The sequence below is a fragment of the Camellia sinensis genome, chromosome 1 (genome assembly GCF_055761805.1).
Source record: "Camellia sinensis isolate YWXY chromosome 1, ASM5576180v1, whole genome shotgun sequence".
NCBI lineage: Eukaryota > Viridiplantae > Streptophyta > Magnoliopsida > Ericales > Theaceae > Camellia > Camellia sinensis.
Window position 1 is genome coordinate 57,993,314 of NC_138961.1, and position 20,484 is coordinate 58,013,797.

General features: G+C 38.8%; 2 protein-coding genes across 2 annotated transcripts; one reads left to right on the forward strand and one right to left on the reverse strand.

Annotated features, from left to right (window-relative positions):
• The first annotated feature begins 12,114 nt into the window (after positions 1–12,114).
• Positions 12,115–13,209, forward strand: LOC114319909 (uncharacterized). The gene is made up of 4 exons (XM_028266980.2): positions 12,115–12,342; positions 12,447–12,542; positions 12,621–12,839; positions 12,941–13,209. The coding sequence occupies exons 1-4, from the start codon at positions 12,244–12,246 to the stop codon at positions 12,977–12,979; spliced, it is 453 nt and encodes a 150-aa protein (XP_028122781.2). The 5' UTR covers positions 12,115–12,243; the 3' UTR covers positions 12,980–13,209.
• Positions 13,210–14,322: 1,113 nt separating this feature from the next.
• On the reverse strand, positions 14,323–17,440 carry LOC145789741 (uncharacterized). The gene is made up of 3 exons (XM_082867076.1): positions 16,273–17,440; positions 15,415–15,811; positions 14,323–15,053 (listed from the first exon to the last, which is right to left on the reverse strand). Exons 1-3 carry the CDS (start codon positions 17,336–17,338, stop codon positions 14,411–14,413), a joined length of 2,106 nt encoding a protein of 701 aa, XP_082723202.1. The 5' UTR covers positions 17,339–17,440; the 3' UTR covers positions 14,323–14,410.
• Between the last annotated feature and the right edge of the window lie 3,044 nt (positions 17,441–20,484).

Genomic DNA, 20,484 nt, shown 5'->3' on the forward strand with positions numbered 1-20,484 from the left:
TTGATGGTTGGAAGAAGAATCAGAAGAAATGAATTGTGTTAAAGCTTGATTTTGAGAAATCATATGATTCAATTAATTGGAAGTTTCTTTTCTCTATGTTCTCAAATTTTGGGTTTGGTTCCAAATGGATTAATTGGATGCAAGAAAGTGTCTCATTAGCCAAAATATCCATTTTGGTTAATGGATCATCGTCGTCTAAATTTAGCGCACAGAGAGGGCTTAAACAAGGTGATCCATTATCATCTTTTCTATTTAATTTGGTAGATGAGGGCTTACACATCCTGCTGACCAGAGCTAGGCAGATGGGTTTGATTAATAAGGCAGTTGTTGGTTCACATGATATAAACATTACTCATTTGCAGTTTGCAGATGACACAATATTATTCTGTGAAGCAGATAGAGAGGAGGTATTTACTGTTAAAAGGATCTTGAGGTGTTTTGAAATATGTGTAGGCAGGATCAATTATCACAAGAGTGTAGTTTGTGGGATTGGGATTAATGATGAGCTTTATAAAGAATTTGTTGCCATTTTGAACTGTTTACATCATAGTTTGCGATTAAAATATTTGGGTATTTCCTTCAGAGAAAATCCAAGGAGAAGAAGGACTTGGAAACCTAATAGATAAATTTAAGCAGAAATTGGCTTCTTGGAAAAGGAGGTTCTTATCCTTTGCTGGTAGGTTGACAATGATAAAGTCTGTGTTATCATCCTTGCCTATCTATTACCTATCTTTGTTCAAGATGCCTAAAGGGGTTGCTAAAGAGATAGAGAAAATTCAGTCCAAATTTTATGGGGAAGGTGATGCACTAAGAAGGAAAATTCATCTAGTAAGATGGGGGGAAATAACACAAAGCATAAACAATAAGGGATTAAGAATAAGGAAAATGAGACACATGAATGATTGTTTTCTTTTGAAGTGGTGGTGGAGATTTGGGACTGAAAAGAATGTTCTCAAGAAACAAGTGATTTGTAGCGAATATAGAGAGGCATGTGGGGGTTGGTGGCCACTACCTGTTGAAGGTACAAGAGTATCCATGGTCCAGAGAGATATATTGGGGATTGTTAGATCTTGCCCTCAGTTGGTGGAATTTTTCAAAAAAAACATATCTCTCATTGTCGGTGATGGGAGGAAAATAAAGTTTTGGCTTCACCATTGGGTTGGCAATGTATGTCTAAAAGATGAATTTCCAAGACTATATTTTGTGTCCCTTGACAAAGCTGAATCAGTGCATGTGGTCAGCAGTAGGAGAAATGAGAATGAAGAATGGGAGCTGGTTTTCAGGCAAGCCTTGTTTCAGTGGGAATTAGAAGAATTGAGGAGATTGAGAGTAATGTTAATTAATGCACCTGTTCTTAAGGAAGGAATGGTGGACAGATTAAAATGGAATGCAGATTCTTCCGGTGTGTTTAAGGTTGCTTCTGCCTAGAAGTGGAGTGAATCATCTTCTGAATCTGTTAGCAACTTAGTAAGGTTCATATAGAAGAATGTAGCTCCACCTAAGGTGCAGTTTTTTTGGTGGTTAGCATGGAAGGTGAGAATCAAGACAACCAGTTATCTCCAAAGAATTGGTGTCCTTACTGCTGTTTCTGATGTAAATTGTATTTTCTGTAGGACAGAAGTGGAAGATGTAAATTATGTCCTGCTATTCTGTCCATTTATTTGGAGGATTTGGTCCAATATTATCAGGTGGTGGGGTGTTTCTTGGGCAATACCTGGATCAATGTCTGGTTTGTTACAGTGGTGGGCGGGGTTTAAACTAAAAAAAAGAGAGTTGGCCATCTGGAAAGTCCTACTATTGGCAGTGCTCTGTTCTATTTGGAAGCAGATGAATGAAAGTATTTTTAAGGGATCCCCGGTGGACTTTGAAGGGCTGTGTGATTCTATTAAACTTAGGGTTGCATTTTGGGTCAGAAACTCCAACCCTCTTTTATTTATTCAGTTAATGATATTGTGTATCACTTGCGGCAGTGTAGACACCCCATTTTTGACCGCCCTTAAGACTTGGGCGTTACTGATGGTTTACTTGGTAGTAAAAGGTGTGCAGGGCAAAGGTTCAAATTCTTCAGCAATGAGAGAGTCAAATCCCAACTTCATACCCCTTTTGGACCAAAACAATCTTGATCAAAAGATTTTAGATCTTAAAATCCTCTCTTTCAAAATGTTTTGAAAATAAAGTTCCTACGATGTTCCGACGCTTGCATTTCGGTAAATGTTGCGCTTTTCGGTAAACCAAGCAAGGACAAAGTGGAGATGAATGAAAGAGAGATGAAATCTTTGAAAAATATTTCAAAACACTTTGTTTAGGGGTTTGGAGTTGAAGAAAAGAGGAAATGAGAGGAGAAAACTAGTTTAGGAGAAGTTCGACATGAATCCGGGTAGGAGAGAGTCGAGTAGCCCTCGCTGAATTGGGCTTATTCATTTGCATACTTGGATTTTAGCTATGAGGTCACCACCGTTGGAAAGCTTACTTCCGGGGCTTCATTTTGCACTCAAGAATCTCCTAAAGCCAAGTCCGGGTGGGGGAGATATGGTTGATTGAAGTAGGGCATCACTCTGGTTGGACCGAATCTGTGCGACTTCACCAAAAAGAGCATAACTTTTTGCACAGGAGGAATTTTAATGCAAGGTTTGCGCCATTGGAAAGCTAACTTCTGGGGCTTCAATTTGGATGCCCACCGTCCACTTTTTGGCCTTGGAAGCCACCTACCGGCCATCAATTTAGCCGACCGGCTAGTCAAAATAGCCAACCGACCAAATAAGTAGCCGACCGACCATTTATTTGGCCGATGGCCTCCTTTTCCAGCCGGTACCACCTTTTTGACTCTTGTAGGCATGGTGCATGCCAGCTGGGGTGCACAGACCCTATCTCCATACGCGTATGTGGCTGTTTTGGCCCCTTTGTACCCTTTTTGATCCAAACTTCCTCTAGAAGATTGCACCCTTTGCTCAAGTTTCTTGAGGAAGCTTGACCCGTTGTCTTAGCTTCCTTAAGAAGCTTGAACCTTTGGGTTAGCTTCTCTTAGAAGCTTGGCCCCTTTGACCCTTCTTTTTTTAGCTTTTTTAAGAAGCTTAGAACCATTCCCTTGTCTATATAAGGAGACCCTCCTCCTCCTTTGTTGGGGTTCAGCAAAAAACTAGACCTTACATCTGATATATGATATATATCACCCTCTCTCTCTATATCTCCCTCTCTCTCTACATTTGGGTGTGTTAGAGGGTTCAAAAGGGTCTTGTTCTTGGCCATTTACACTACACCTCTAAGCCTAACACCTCCACCATCCATTCCAGCACCTTGGAACTCATTTTTAGAGGATCAAAGCTCACTTTCTTGGTCCGAGGTTGGCTGCATTGCTGTGCTACAAGGGTAAGTCCTCATTTCTCCCATTTTTGCATTATTTTGCTCTATACCTTAGCTCCATTTGTAAGCATTTTCGAGCCTTGGTGCAAACTGAAGATAGTCTTATTTTGAGCTCCTCTTCATGTTTGTTTAAGAGTACTTTTCTGTTTGAGGTCTCCTACCCCCTTGTATGCTTTATCTCTCTTTTAGGGCTTATTTTACATGATATATTAGCCTTATTTGTGAGCATTTTTGGACCTCGACCTAAACTGAAGAAAGTTTTGTTTTGACCTCCTCTTTAAGTTTTATTAGATCACTTTTCTGTTTGGAGTCATTTTCTTCCTTGCATGCTTCGTTTTCCCATGTTTTGAGCCATGCATGTGAGCATTTGCATTGACCTTGTTTTGGCCTCTTAGCCACTGAAATCCAGTGGATTTTCAGTGGCCTTGATGTGTCTTTGAGCTCCAAAATCATAGAGGGATGACCCTCTCACCCCTCATTCTCTTTATTAGCATTGTTGGCCTTCCAAAGGGACTCTATTTTGCATGCATTGAAGTCATATTTCAGGCCTCATTTTGTGAGTTTTATGGTCTGCATTAGCTCTGTCCGGAGTCCATTTTGCCATATTTTATGTCTATGATGCATGTGTAGAACAATCCCACTCAAGGCCTTTCAAAGGACCTTTCAAAGGGTCTTTCATTTGCATGCTTCCTAGGTTAATTTTAGGGCATTTTTGGTGAGTTTTAGGGCTGTCATAACTCATTTCCAGAGGTGGTTTTTCCATGTTACATGTCTATCTTGTATGTGCTTAATAACCCCTTGTATGGCCCTCTAAAGGAGCTCATCATTTTTGCATGTATTGGCTGCATTTCAGTGGTTATTTGGGCATCTTTTATCAGGTTTTATTCACTGTTTTTGGCTGGTTTGGTGAGATTTCATATGCTTCATATAGGTGTGGTATAAACCATGCTTACTAGCCAATCTTGCATATTGTTTTAGCCCTACAGGTTAGCACCTTTTGGCCATGCTTTAAACTAGTATTGTGCATATTTTGGGACTGCCTTGGCTCTGTCTTTGTGCTTCATGGTCAAATAATGCTTGCTTTGCATAGTTATAGTTCAATACATGTGCCTAGTTTTGAGTTTCGGGGGCTATTTCATGCATTGGGTGGCATATTTGCATGTTTCGGGACCATTGAGCATCATACTTCAGTGCTGGAACATATGCCATTGTATGTCATAATTCGTCCTTTCAATGCCTTTGTGGAGTTGTGTTTTGTGCCTTAGACTCGGAGCCATTGCATTGTGCATATTTGCATGCATCTTGGTTACCTCATTTTCATCACATGACCACTGATTTTGGCATGCTTGCGAGCTATCCATGTTAGTTTAAGTCCATCATCGCATGATGTTGTATGCCATGTTTGTTTACATGTTTAGGTTGCATGCCTAGTATACATTGCTCATTTGCATGTTCATGTTGCACACTTAGCCTCCATGCCTAGGTTGCATTTCATTAAGCACGCATCCCTTGCCTCTTGATCAATCACGATAGGGGTTGGGGCCCTCTGATGTGTTTTGTGCTTGCATTTCATTTGATATCGAAGTTGCACACTTGGTTTTTGGGCCACCATGCATTGAAATGCGTGATTGATGGCCCAAGGGTCGAGGGCCATGCTCCCTTGAGTCCATTGCATGATAGGGAGTGTGGCCATGCACACATTTGTTTGAAAATTCCATGCCATACACTGCTTGCCCTCTGCTGCTGTCAACTGCAGGTTTCAGCAGGAAGAATTGGCCGGCCGGCAGTTTTGGGTGCCGACCGGCAAAACATGTTTGGCCGAGAGCATAAGATTTGGCCGATAATCCTATTCCCATGGCCGGTGGCATTTTGTTATGGCCGGTGACACTCCAAAGCACTCAGGGAGTGATTCAAAGCAGTTCTGAAAATTTATGTGATCCTCAGAGGGGCAAGGCAGTGTAAACAGAGGCAACAGTGCTATGGCAGCGAGTTTCCGAGCGGGGCAAGTCAAGCATGCATCATTCGCGCATTCTGAGGCAGAACTACGACAGTCTCTTTACGCTTCACATTTAGTTTATTTTGTAATTAATTTGTTAATTAATTAAGGGTCTGTAATATTTAATTAGCTTGTTAGTTAGTTAAATTGTATTATTCTTTCGGTCCCTTCGAGCGAGGGCGAATTTGTAATAAGTGTGGGTGTGTGCGTGCATGTCTTCCAACCCCCACTTCTTTTTCCCTTTTACTTACCTGCTTTTGATGGTTAGTATTAGGTCATATTTGATTTAGCATACCTTATGCTATGCATGCATGCATCCATACATTTGTCTTGCATGCACCGGGCTCGGCGCATCATACTAACTGCATTGTATTTCAATTCCAAGTTGAATACGTGTTAGTTGTAGCATCATCATATGTCATCCATAGATTAGCCGAGCCTATTGTAGCTGCATCTTGTATGTGTTGCATTAGCCATCTTAACATGAGTTAGGATCATGCATTGATTACTAACTAGCTTTTGTTTTGGCTCGGAGTACTAGGTAAGCTTTCACGCTTTAGCATCCTTGCATGAGTGTGAGTGTTGCCATGACAGCATGCTTACCATGTGGCTAGATGCTTATGTGATATAAACTGCTTGAGTGCCTGTGGGTGAAGGTTGGATTGTTTGAGTTGGGACAACTCGTTGAAATCCGTGCTTTAGCCTACTTGCTAGTAGCAAATTTCAAACTGTTTTTCAAACAAACGGATATGCAATGCTTCGTTCCAAATTAGGCAAACTAGTCTATATTTTTGTGTTGTGCGCATCACATAGTAATTCTAGCTAATTGACTGGAATAAGAACACATAACGTTTTCAAAATCGGATATCATGGTTAGCAGAGGCCGATCTTCGGATCGGGCGAGAGGGGGTGCTCATAGCTGACCTTCCCCAATCGTACCCAAGTTCCCGAGTCGAGGAAACTTTGGTGATGACAGACACGTGGCCTTTGGCACCGAGTCAGGGTTTCCTAAATTCCCCCATAAAAAAAATATTTAGGTGGCGACTCTGTATCTGGCAAAACAGTCTATGTTTGGCACTTCTTTTGTAAAAATCTGTTTTTCTCAAAACAATTTGCCGGATTTGGACTCTTTGGTTCAGATTAAGAACCGTGACACAAATTGAGTCCGAACTGTAGTGAGGCCCAAGGGCGCGTCTACAGGCAGGTTAGAGTACGCAAAAAGAATTGAATTGTGTGGTGTAAGGCTGCTACTGGGGTTGATTTTCTTGGCAGATGGGGGTGGATTTTCTGGGGGGGGGTTTCTTTTCTTGCTGGGCATGGTTTCTCACCATCCCTCTGTGATTGAGCTCGCAGATGATTGAGCTCTCTATTTGGTGCCAACCTAGTTGTGATTGGGTTAGTTAGTTATGAAGTGTTTTGCTTTTCCATTCCTTTATTGATGTTCATCTCATACGTAATTGTATGCTTTCGTCATAAATAAAGTTCGTTTTTGTTGATAAAAAAAAAAAAGTCTCTTTTAAAGCGTCCGTAAAGATGCTATTGTAATGTTGAGATTATTAATATTAGTATTCTTTTTTGAGGACCAGATTATTACTTAGAAACATAAGGTGGTAAATAGTTATAGTTTACCATATCCCATTCCTTTCTTGTAGGCAATGAAATTCTGTTTACTGCATTATAAGAAAATGACTCCCTTTTACTAAATGCGTTTTAACGGCACTTCTTAGTCGGATTCTTAGGAAAAAAAATATAGTAATGTTTTTAAAATTTGATATAATTACATTAATTTTTATTTAGTAAATTTAATAAAAAATATGAGAGCTTTTTTAGTAAATCCATTTTCTAAGAGTGTTGTTCCATGAAACCCATACTGTTTTATAATATTCCATTAGGTCCATTTTATACAAAAAGACCAAAAAAGCCCTAAAAAAACACGCGCCCCTCTCTCTCTCTCTTTGAATCTAATAACCGTTTCTCTTCCCCTCTCTATTCTTGCGCAAGAAATCACGCACAGTACCTCTACAGTCCACAAATCCAAACCATATTCCATATCGCCTCGACGCCCCGAAGACTGTATTCCTTCCATCGTTGCATCTTCGCATCGTCTCATCATCTTCTCCCCATCCCTACGCCGAGAAGCCTGTCTTCGTTCGATCGTCACATCGTCTCATCATCTTCTTCGCCGTTCGTACGCCCAGAAAACTGTATACGTTTCTTCGTCGAATCGTCCCTTCGTCTCAACATCTTTGTCGTCGAAATGGGCAAAAAACGTAAGCATTCATTTATTCTGAACCCCTCAATCGTAATCCCTAAATTTTTTCATTTTTGCACTCAAAAACATTACACTTGCCATTACATTGTGTTCACAACTGTCAACAATCGAAAATGTTCTGGTTGTAGTTGTTGTTATTGAAAAATGTGAACATTCACATTGATTGGAAATGGTTTGATGATCAAATTATTCCAGATGTTACTCCGTTGTTGTTCAATGCTGTGACCATTCACATGGTTTCAAAAATTTTTTGGCCAGTTATTTTTTTGTTGCTGTTGGTAACAGATATGAACATTCACATTGAGTTAAAATGTTTGCGTAATCAGGTATTAATGGTGTTGTTGTTGTATGCTGTGAAAATTCACAGGCATTGACACACTTTGGCCAATTCTGTTGTTGTTCTTGTTGTTGGAAGATGTGAACATTCACATTGCCTGAACATTGTAGGACAATCAGATATTATTGGTTTATGTTGTTATAGGCTGTGAACATTCGCATTGCCTGAAAATTTTTGGACAGTCAGATATTTTTGGTGTTGTTGTTCTATGCTGTCAACATTCACATTTGCTGGAAATTTTAGGAGAGTCAGAAGTCGGTGGTGTTAATGTTCTACGATGTAAACATTCACATTGCCTGAAAGTTTCAGTTCAATCAGATATTATTGGTGCTTTTGGGCTAGGCTGTGAACTTTCACATTGTCTGGAAAATTTGCCTGAAAATTTAGGACATTCAGATATTATTGGTGTTGTTGTTCTATGCTGTCAACATTCACATTTGCTGGAAATTTTAGGAGAGTCAGATGTCGGTGGTGTTAATGTTCTACGAGGTGAACTTTCACATTGCCTGAAAGTTTTAGTTCAATCAGATATTATTGATGCTTTTTGGCTAGGCTGTGAACATTCACATTGTCTGAAAATTTGCCTGAAAAATTTAGGACATTCAGATAGTATTCGTGTTGTTGTTCTATGCTGTCAACATTCACATTTCCTGGAAATTTTAGGAGAGTCAGATGTCGGTGGTGTTAATGATATACGATGTGAACATTCACATTGCCTGAAGGTTTTAATTCGATCAGATATTATTTGTGCTTTTGTTCTACTGTGAACATTCACATTGTCTGTAAAATTTGCCTGAAAATTTTAACAATTCAGATATTATTGGTGTTGTTGTTCTATGCTATCAACATTCACATTTGCTGGAAATTTTAGGAGAGTCAGATGTCGGCGGCGTTAATGTTCTACCATGCGAACATTCACATTGCCTGAAAGTTTTAGTTCAATCAGATATTATTGGTGCTTTTGGGCTAGGCTGTGAACATTCACATTGTCTGTAAAATTTGCCTGAAAATTTAGGACAGTCATATATTATTGGTGTTCTTGTTCTACGCTGTCAACATTCACATTTCCTGAAAATTTTAGGAGAGTCAGATGTTGGTGGTGTTAATGTTTTACGATGTGAACATTCACATTGCATGAAAGTGTTAGTTCAATCAGATATTATTGGTGCTTTTGCTATAGGATGTGAACATTCACATTGTCTGAAAAATTTTAGTTGAGTCAGATGTTATTGGTGCTGTTGTTCTATGCTGTCAACATTCACATTGCCTGCAAATTTTTGGATAGTCAGATATTGTTGGTGCTGTAGTTCTAGGCTGTGAACATTCAAATTGCTTGAAAATTTTAAGAGAGTCAGATTTTATTTGTGCTGTTGTTCTATGCTGTGAACATTCACATTCCCTGACGATTTTAGGACACTCAGATATTATTGGTGCTGCTCTTATATGCTGTGAACATTCACATTGCCTGAAAATTTTATACATGCTCTTCAACGATGTTCATGGTTGTATAAAAATGCATTGTTTACCACACACTGACACGATATGTTCATTGTGTTTGTCGTGACACAGTCGAAATACACATTCATGTACCTATGTGAATGTTCACAACCACACACAAACTCTGGTGATTCACACCCACGCACACAACTGTGAACATGCACATCAGTGGAAATGCTGTGAATGTTCACATCTGTTCCACTATGCTAATCACATGAGCCTTCACTTAATTTTTTTTAAATGCTCCATTTTGCAGACGTCGCACACAAGAAAACCGGAAAGGGAAAAAGAGATGAGTCCCATGTGAAGGAAGAAACCCCAAAAACAAATACTTGCACCAATGTCGACAAGCGCCATGTGAACTACAGATCTAATATGACCAGACTGGTCAAATTAATGAAAACCACCAAGTTCACAGAAGCACAGCTTCGGTGCCTTCGACAAACCCCTTTTTGGAATTTGTTTGATGCATTGAGAAACAATCAAATCGACCTAGATAAATGCATGAAGTATGATGATGTTGTTGTGCATGTACTACAAATGTACCAAGCTTCAGAAGATGCCTTCTACATTGGGCAGAAGAAGATGAAAATACACAACAGCGACATCAAGCTGATTTTCGGTGTGGACTGTGGCAGCAAGCCAATGGACATAACATACGGTGCGAAACCAAAGACTGGCATTGTAAACAAAAGATGCAAAAACGTCAGCCGGTTGACTTCAAAATGGATACAAACCCTTTTGACCGAGGCATTGAAAGGAAAAAAGAAAGATGACAACGAAGAAGTTGCCCGACTAGTGTGCATGTATGCTTGCCAGAAGCTTTTTTTCTCAACAAGCGGAGAGACAATAGGATGGGGCTACTACGCACATATGGTCCCACTGGAAAGCATGCAAGAATATGATTGGGCCAAGCAAATTAGGACAATGTTGACATCGTCTATTTCCCAAAATGACAAAAATCCAGCAAAAGTCACCAGCTGTGTCATGTTATTGATGGTAAGTACCCATGTTTTCCAATAATAACATTGAAATGTCCTCCAGTGTTTTTCATCTAAGCCAACTGTCAACATTGGCATCTGCACCTCTGATGTGAATGTCCGTAGGCAATTATATTTCACAGATGTGAATGTTCACATCTGAACCACTGATGTGACCGATCATATCCACTCATAACATACTACTGTGCATGTTCACAACAGTGCCACAACACTTATGTTTCTGTCATCATTCACATCAGTGATTCAAATGTGAACAGTGTGAATGTTCACATTCAATGATAATGTACCACTCTGAATGTTTACCACACTACTCTGTAGGCAATTATGTTTTCACTACTGTGAATGTTCACATCTGAAGCAGTGAATGTGACTGATCACATTGACTCATAACATAATTCTGTGAATGTTCACAACAGTGCCACATCGCTCACGATTCCCAGATGTGAATGTTCACATTCAATGATAATGTACTACTGGGATGTTCACAACAATGCCACTGTGATTAATGTTCACATAGGTTGCCATTACTCTGCAAATGCTAAATAACAATATGCATTTCTTGTTTTATTGAAGTACTGGTTGTGTGAGCACACAACCGTCCTCCAACCTCACAGACCCAATGCTTTTCCTCGCTGTGTGAAGTGGGATCTGACTGCTTTGCAGAAGAAGATGAAAACCATCTCCTTAGCAGATTTGGGTTTTAATGAGGTAGGGCCTTCAGCTAGTGATCAAAACATTCACATTATAACACCACCCAAATATATGCGTTAATTAACATAATTTTTTCATTTTCAGGTTAATGCAGGTGAACTCTTTGCAATCCCAACAGAATTACAAAAGTTCAAGCGTAAAACATTGAAGGTGGAGCCTGAAATTTATGAACCAGGCAGAAAATCTCCCAACATTTTTGACATCAAGGGAGAACAACACAGTGGCAGCAACTCCCACTTTTCTGGGGATGGGGTAGACCTGAAGGACAGTGATGAGGACATTCACATTCCATTTAGCAGCCAACATTATGACAGAGCTATTGTAATACCAGACACAAACCAACCTGATATCATTGATGTGCTTATCCAAGAAAATCGGAAGGCTTGGGGCGTCATAAGGCAATGGGAAGCAAAGTACAAACACCTTCAATTTTCATGGGAGTTGAGGGCAAGAGTCATAGTTGATCTTGAACATATATTGTTTAACCAGTCCAGCCCGCCCAACGTGAATATCGAAATGAAGAAGTCCATGGAGCAGAATGATCAAGAAATCAAACGCTTAACGCAGCTGGTCATCGACTTAGAATGCGATAAAACAATTCTTCAGGATCTTTACGATGACCAGTCAATCCACATTGTCACACAAGCTATGTCAGAAAGGCAACCCCCTAGCCCAATGCAACACAATATCAGCCCACCTTCTAGGGTCAAGCGTATAAAGGAAAAAGATCGCAAAGAACATCGCCTGCCTGACTTCCAATACCCAGACTTACCTGGCCAAAAGCAGCCCCATCCAGTCGAAATGGTTGAAGATGTGGAGGAACACCCACCAGCGAAGCAGCCAAAAAAATTATCCTTTACCAAGAAGTTCAAAGTCTAGGCCAAGATGTCCAAACATGACAAACAAAAGGTCCAAGGTTTACAAAAAAATGGAGGCGATGAGTAAGTGACTGTGCAAACATCCAATGTTAACATTCACATTCCGTAATAGTCTATATTCCTCACTGTGTTCAGTTTTTTTGGGTTGTTGAGATATATGCAATGTGAATATTTACATTGGTTTGTTAATAATGCACAGGCTGCTGGTGTGGAAAGGAGATTCGAAGGCTACACATGTGTATTTTGATGACATTGTCAACCTTATCAAGGAGGAATCAATACACAGCAATGTATGCCATTACAAATATAATTCAGTCTTCATGCATATGCACACACAGACACACACACACTCACATCCACAAAATCTATATAATATGACCCCATGTTTGTGCAGCTCATAGATGCATATGCTGAACTGTTGCATGAACAACAAGAGGTGGTCAACCCAACTTCAGATGAAGCCTCATTGATCTTCACGAGCATGTGTTTGGTAAAATCTATCATTCCATTACTTGTAATGTGACTGTGAAACTTCACAATCCATTAATTATTTGTCAAATGTGTACAGAAAGTGATACGAGAGTACCATCCTCGCAAAAGGAGTAAACACATTGACGCACATGTCAAAAACTACCAAGGAGAGAGATACCTACTATTCCCATTGCATCATGAGTACCACTGGACGATAGTTGTGTATGATGCTAAAGAAAATTTGTGGAAGCATTACAACTCGTTGCGCCCAAGAACAGGCATACATGACCCGCATATCGACCAAGCACAGGAAATTGTAAGTGGCTATTTTTCAACACAAACATGACTTGTTCTCGTGCATTAAATGACTGTACACACATATGTTTGTTGGTCCCTAATGTGAAATTCCATACACAGAGGAACTACATTGAGCATGTTGTGACCGTTATTGGCTAGTCATCACCGCTACACACTAAGTTAGCAGGCCAAAATCCAGCACAACCAACCAAAAGTGTTGATGTCTGTCCTCAGCAAGGCGACGACTCGTAAGCCTCACTAAATTTTTTTTCAAATCCTCCATAACCATTATGCAAATATTCCTGTCAACTGCTAATCAAAACCATTTCACATTTACAGAGTGGACTGCGGACCTGCAGTATGTTACATCATGCGGGCACACGTATATCATGAAGAAATTGTGGGCAGCCTCAATAGTGCAGAATGGTGTGGACTACGAGATTTGTTAGTGCATAGTTTTTTGAATCATAAGAAATCAGAGCTTCCTTAAAACCTATAGGTGGGGGGTGTCCACCTACGAACTAACCAACAGTCGATTTGAATGTTAATATGGAATGCGTTGATACTTTGACACAGCAACTGATTGTAAAACAGTGATACAACATCTGTTAATAGGAAAAAGGCAGCTGCGAATTTTGAACTACTTTTGGTGTTGTTATGTTTTACATATGTGAATGTCCACAGTTGTACCACTAATGTGAATGTTCACAGTCACGTACGATATGCATACTGCTGTGTTGTTGTGAGAAAAATTTCTGCGAATGTTTGAACCTGACTGTTGTTTAGTACACATACTTTGTGCAGGAGTGTACACTTGGTCTACGTGACATAATTACGGATCACATACACATGTGTGAATATTCACATTTGTGGTTGCTCATAGCAATTGTAAACACTGATGTGAATGTTCACACTCACGTATGATATTCATAATGCCGTGTTGTGATGAGCATTCACTTATGATATTCAAATGCATATGCACTAATGTTTACATTCACTTACGATATTCATATGCACTAATGTTTACAGCTATGACTGTTCACAGTTTCAACACTGATGTGAATGTTCATAATCACTTATGATATTCATAATGTCGTGTTTTGATGAGCATATTTGATGCGATTTGTGGAACCAGTTTTCAATGTAATACACATACCTTGTGCAGGAATGTACACATTGTTTGCATGACATCATTACGGGCAACATGAACATGTGTGAATATTCACATTTCTTTACATTCATAACAGTTGTACATGTTCACACCATGTCAATCTTCATGCATGTGAAAGTTCACATCACATCTTATATTCATGTCAACATTGACAACAATAAGGTAAAAACGTCCAACCCATGTGCAAGTTTTCACATAATATGATTCGTTTACGTAAGTGTGAATGTCCACATCATGTATTTATCATTACAACTTTAACAAAAAATTAGTTTCGTACAGAAAAAGAAAATGAAAAGGCACAAATGAAATACTAAGTTTGCCAAACCATTATTTTGCTTGCCAACACAACACAATCTTATTTGTGAAATGAATATAAGAATCCAATGTAAAACACAACGTTAAAATGAAAAATGTACATCCTATATCGGCTCCTTGCATGACTTCCGATTATGGCTCCCCAGCTTATCACATCTCCCGCACCTTATTTGCTTAAGTTTCTCACCCCTTGATGGGATCCTATTCTTTTTCGGCCTTCCGGGTGGTCTTTTCACAGTTGGCGAGTATATAGTGAAGTCCATGGGATCAAAAGGCGGCTTCTCCACCGATGGTATAGGGAATATGGCACCCGAATATGCTCCACGATATGTCTGTACATGAAAGTAATGTTCCATACATTCATTGAGATTGTAGCGGCTCTTCTGAATGGCAACAACAGCATGGTCACATGGGAATCCATTGATTTGCCATTTGAAGCACGAACATGTACGCCTCGCAACATCAACAGTGACAGATGGTATCGAATGAACTTCAAACACATTCTCATTGGCTTTGCTAACTTGCCAAGACCTGCTGTGATTGAACGAATCCATAAGCCTTGTTTTAAATGTAGGACAAATAAGCTCATTCCATTTGTTTGCTTGGTCACGCCGTGTAGACATTTGCCGCATCAACTGAGTACGAATTGTGTCCACCATTTGAGTGATAGGAAGATTACGCGCTTCTTTAATCCAGTTATTAAATGACTCCGCCGCATTGGAAGTCATCTCCCCATAACGCATGCCCCTGCACAATATCACAAACATTTTACAACCCGAAAATTAACAGGTTTGAACACTCACGTTGACTGATGTGAACATTAACATTATTCGCAGTGAACATTAACATCAACTTACACGATGCACAGATATGAACACTAACATCAACTTAAATGACAGAATGATGTGAATGTTAACAACAACAAAATATGACAACGGATGTGAACATTCACATCATTCAAATCAGTCATTACTATCAGATGTGAACATTCACATCACTGACATTGAACATGAAACACAATTGGAAGATTTTTACAAATCGTAACTGATAATTCACATCGCTACCATTCTAACTTGCCCAATAGAACACTTTATGAAACTGTTATTACCTGAAGTATGAATTTGCCCAGTGCTCAGGTGCCAAGTCCTTGAAAAAATCATGTGCTCGTTGTTTACCCTCCTCTTTTAATTTTGCAAGCTTTTCATGGAACCCTACCACAGTTGGCTCATAAGCACAATCACCCAAACTACTTACTAGGTGATCCCTGAAGCCATTATCAATTCCTTTCATCCGGTCTCTTAAATTGCTCTTCAAGTGTTGTAAGCAATAACCGTGATGAGCCGATGGGAACACCTTCGGCATAGCTTCTAACAGGCCAAGATTACGATCCGAAATAAAAGTAATCTGCCGGTTACCATCAACAACCTTCCCAAGTTCATGCAAGAACCACGACCAATTCGCCGTGGTCTCCGAATCAACAACCGCAAATGCAACAGGAAACAGACCTACAACACAACACCAATACACAACTGTTCACAGTATTCCAAAATGAATAGAAAACAATATAAACGAAACAGGTCATGTGAATGTTCAGCAATTGATAATGTGAACATTCACATTAACGCCCATCAATAATTCATTTTTGATTGTTCAGCAACTGATAATGTGACCATTCACAGTAATGTTCATTAACGGATCAACTGACAGTAGTATACACTGATGTGAATGTGAATGTTCACATAACTATCATTAGCAGGAACAGATGTACAATACTGTGAATGGATCAGTGTAAAATAATGTGAATGTTCACATTACAGGCATCAGCAGACACAGATGTGAACATTCACATCAGTGCATACTAATATCAATGTTCACAGTACTTATAATTTCTCCATCACTCATTTGTCCATACTATGCATGTTAATGTGAATATTGACATGAATATAGAGGTAAAAAAATTACTAACCATTGTTTCCGTCTTTTGCCGTTGCCGCCAGTAGCTGACCTTTGTACTTTCCTTTGAGGAATGTTCCATCCAAGAATAATAAAGGCCGACAAGAATTGAACCCAGAAATACACGCAGCGAATGACACAAAGAAACGACGAAACTGTTGACTACTCGCATCATAGTCAATATTGACATAACTCCCCGGATTGTACCGCATCACCGCATCCGAATACCACTGCAGCTGGTCAAACGATAATGAGTGATCTCCATGAATACTAGCCTTTGCTTTCTCCACAGCCAACCATACGACATGGTAACTCACATCTAGCCCATAATCCCTCTTCAAAATAGTAACAACATCACACGGCCGAGTCAACGGCTTGTCCCTCACAATTTCAGATATGGTACTCGACACCAAATCCGAACTAACTCGCGGATTCTTCGATGTTCGGACATCCGTACCACACGTATGCACATCACTAAAACTCTTGATGTAGAAAAAATCATTTGCTCGTTGTGCTCTACAATGTATAGCCCACAAGCAGCCCCTCTCCTCCCGCATCGCACACACAGCAGTAACTCTTGTTGTCTCGTTCTTCACATATGTAAACTGAAACCCACATTGGATGGCGTACTTACATAAAACGTCACGAAATTCTTGTGCACCTCCAACAAACCGTTGTCCCACATGCGTAATACCATTTGCCCAAGGGGCTGACAACAACACCTTCTCGTTATGGTGGCAAAATCTTCGTAATGCATCAATTTCTTCCTCAACCCCCACACGCACCAATCCCAAACTAGTTGACTGAACAATACCACTTTTCAACTCAACCACAACTTCTACATGTTGTACCCCTATTGATTTAGCAAGCAGTAACATGTTCTGAAATTCTTCCTCATTGTCCAAATCACACTTCCTAATCCCAGGTAGTTTACAGAACAGTGAAATAGAACCAGCAGACAACTCATCCCATTTCTCACACAAACACTCCACCAAACGAGAATAACACATTGCGCGGGCAACATTTATTACAGTTGTACTGCAACCATATGTACACACCAACAGCATAAAGGTATCCATCTCCTATAAAAACACAAAAAACACAACAATGAACATTAATAAAAATCAATATGAAAATTCACTTTGTGCAGAAAATGGATGAGAACGCGTACAGTTGAAGTGCTAAATCCATACTTCAGAATACGAAGATGTGAACATTCACATTGTTGTTAACAACATGTCAACATTAAGCAAACATCAAAGTAAAATGACAAAATCAACAATCTTCACATCATATTCGCGCGATGTGAACATTTACATTAAAACAGACACTCTAAATTATATGACACACACAGAGCCTCATTCAGCAAACATCAATTTCAAATGAGAACATCCACATTCTTCACATAATCCACATTAACAAATTGTTAACATCCACATTGACATATATACTGATAATCAAATCATCTACAGAGATCCTCATTACGCATGCGTCCAAGTAAAATGAGAACTACACATTTAATCAAAATCGACATGAAAAATCACATTGTGCAAATAATCAAAAATTACTACGTGTACAGTTCAGGTGCTAAATCCATAATTCACAAATACAAAGATGTGAACATTCACATTTATATTAACAAGATGCCAAAATTGCAAACATCAAAGTAAAAATGAGAACACCAACAAACTTCACATAATATTAACAAAATCTGAACATTTACATTGAAACATACACTCTGAATTATATCACACACACAGAGCCTCATTAAGTAAACATCAATTTAAAATGAGAACATCCACATTCTTCACATAATCCACACTAACAAAATGTCAACATTCACATTACCATATATACTGATAATCAAATCATATACACAGATCCTCATTACGCATACAACTAACTAAAATGAGAACTAACACTGTTCTTCATATAATATGAATGTACTCCCCTCCACAGGACCACGTAAGAAGCATATAATTGAAAAACCAGCGCATCCAATTCATATCAATCCAAAAACAGAGCATCTGCTTCATCATACAAATGAACTAAACATTTATTCACAATCAAATTGATACTAACCTTAACCATGCAATCCTACAATCCTCCAGAAAGTCGAACACAACTGATTCGAACTACTTAAAGCTCGGAAAATGTGACAGCCGAACTGCTACCTCTTCATTATCTTCACTCGCAAACCACAGAACCAGAACCAGACTAGAACACCAACAATGAAACCCTAGCACCACCAATCCTTCGAACGAGTATGCAAAACATAAACGTATCTCTTGGAATTGGATTGATGAAGAAAAACGTAAAATGGAAACTGCCAAATTGAATCACCGAGGAAACAGCCACGTAAACAGGCACGTAATATGTAAATGCGTATAACACTGTACACATACATATATATATGGGGGCAAAATAGTCCAGGAAAATATGTTAAATTAGGAAAATGGACCTTATGGAATAAAAAGAAAAGTTTATGGGACTAATCAGGTTATCATATTCTTTTGTGGACCTAATGGGTTATAACAACTCTAGAATGGATTTATCAATAAAAATCTCAAAAAATAATTCATATGATGTGTAGACAGGTTAATAACAATGTAAAATATACATTTCAATATAAAAAAGATAACATTATTTTTTCATTATTACAATTAACAAATTACTGATTAAAATGTGCTTGGTGTTATGTTCATTAAACCTTAAAGAAATTTAATGTAATTATATTGAAATCGATGTCATTTAGTATATTTTTTCAAGCGAAGCACCAATAAATATCAAATAGTGATATTATGAATTGTTTGGTCCTTTTTTCTTTTCTTATGAATACAAAGGTCCTATTCTAGTGTGAATTACATAAAGGGGCCAAGCATAAATATACGTGTGTTACGTGTTAAGAGACAAATGTGAATTTCTTATAATGTTAAAATTACTAAACGTAACACTTCAAAAAACTTCTTAGTATATTTTTTCCAAACATAACACTCCAATGTAGAAATCAAAAAACATAATACTTTATGTAACACACAAAAAAAACTCCGTAGTATACTTTTCTCAAACGAAATAACGTAACATTCCAAAGAAACTCCTTGATATACTTTTCTCAAACGTAACACTCCATTTAATATAACACACAAAAACTCCTTACTTTACTTTTTCAGACGTAACACTTCATTGTAACATACTAAAAAATTCCTTAGTGTACTTTTCTCAAACGTAATAATATAACATTTCAAAAAAAAGCTTCCTTAGTGTACTTTTTCCATACATAACATTCTAATCAATGTAATACACAAAAACTCCTTAGTGTACAGCGTAGCAATGTAACATTTCAAAAAAACCTCTTTAGTATATTTTTTCTAAACGTAACACTCTAATCAATGTAACATATAAAAACTCCTTAGTGTGCTTTTTCCAAATATAGCACTCTAATGTAACACTCCAATATAACACCAAAAAACCACAAAAACAGAAATGTAAATTTTAATGTTTAACAATCAATACTTCAGCCACCAATTATTCTAAAAAGAATTTTCCACACCTCATCTTTCCATTTTCATCCCAAAAAACAAATCAGTAAATTGAAAAACGAATCACAAAAGGGCATTTACTTAAACTCAAATGATACTAACTAAAATAAATATGAATTTTCAAAATAAAAAGTACTAAACTTGGAAAACATAATGGTGCCGTTTGGTAACACTTACGTTTTTAATTTTTTGTTTATATTTAAAAAAATTTTAAAAACTCAAATAAAAACTTGTTTGGTATAATTTTTTATTCATAAATCAGTGGTCTCAGTTTATAAATTTGGCCAAAAAATGAAAACACAAAAAATGTGTTTCCGTTTTGAGTTTTGAGTTTTTTTTTTTTTTTACCACCCAACATTAGCCACCACCCACCACCATTTTCCACCACCGTCTTCCGCCACCACCACCCACCCCCTCACCACCACCTGCCGCCACCACTCACCACCCACCTGCCACCACCACCCACCACCCGCCACCACCACCCACCAGGCCACCCATCTGCCATCCACTCGCCACAACCACCCACCCCTCGCCGCCACCATCACCACCACCCAGCTGCCATTCACCCGCCACCACCCACCATCTGCCACCACCCACCACCCGCCACTACCATCCACCGCCTATCACCACTACCCGCCACCTACTTGACACCACCACTCACCACCCACCCGCCACCACCACAACCA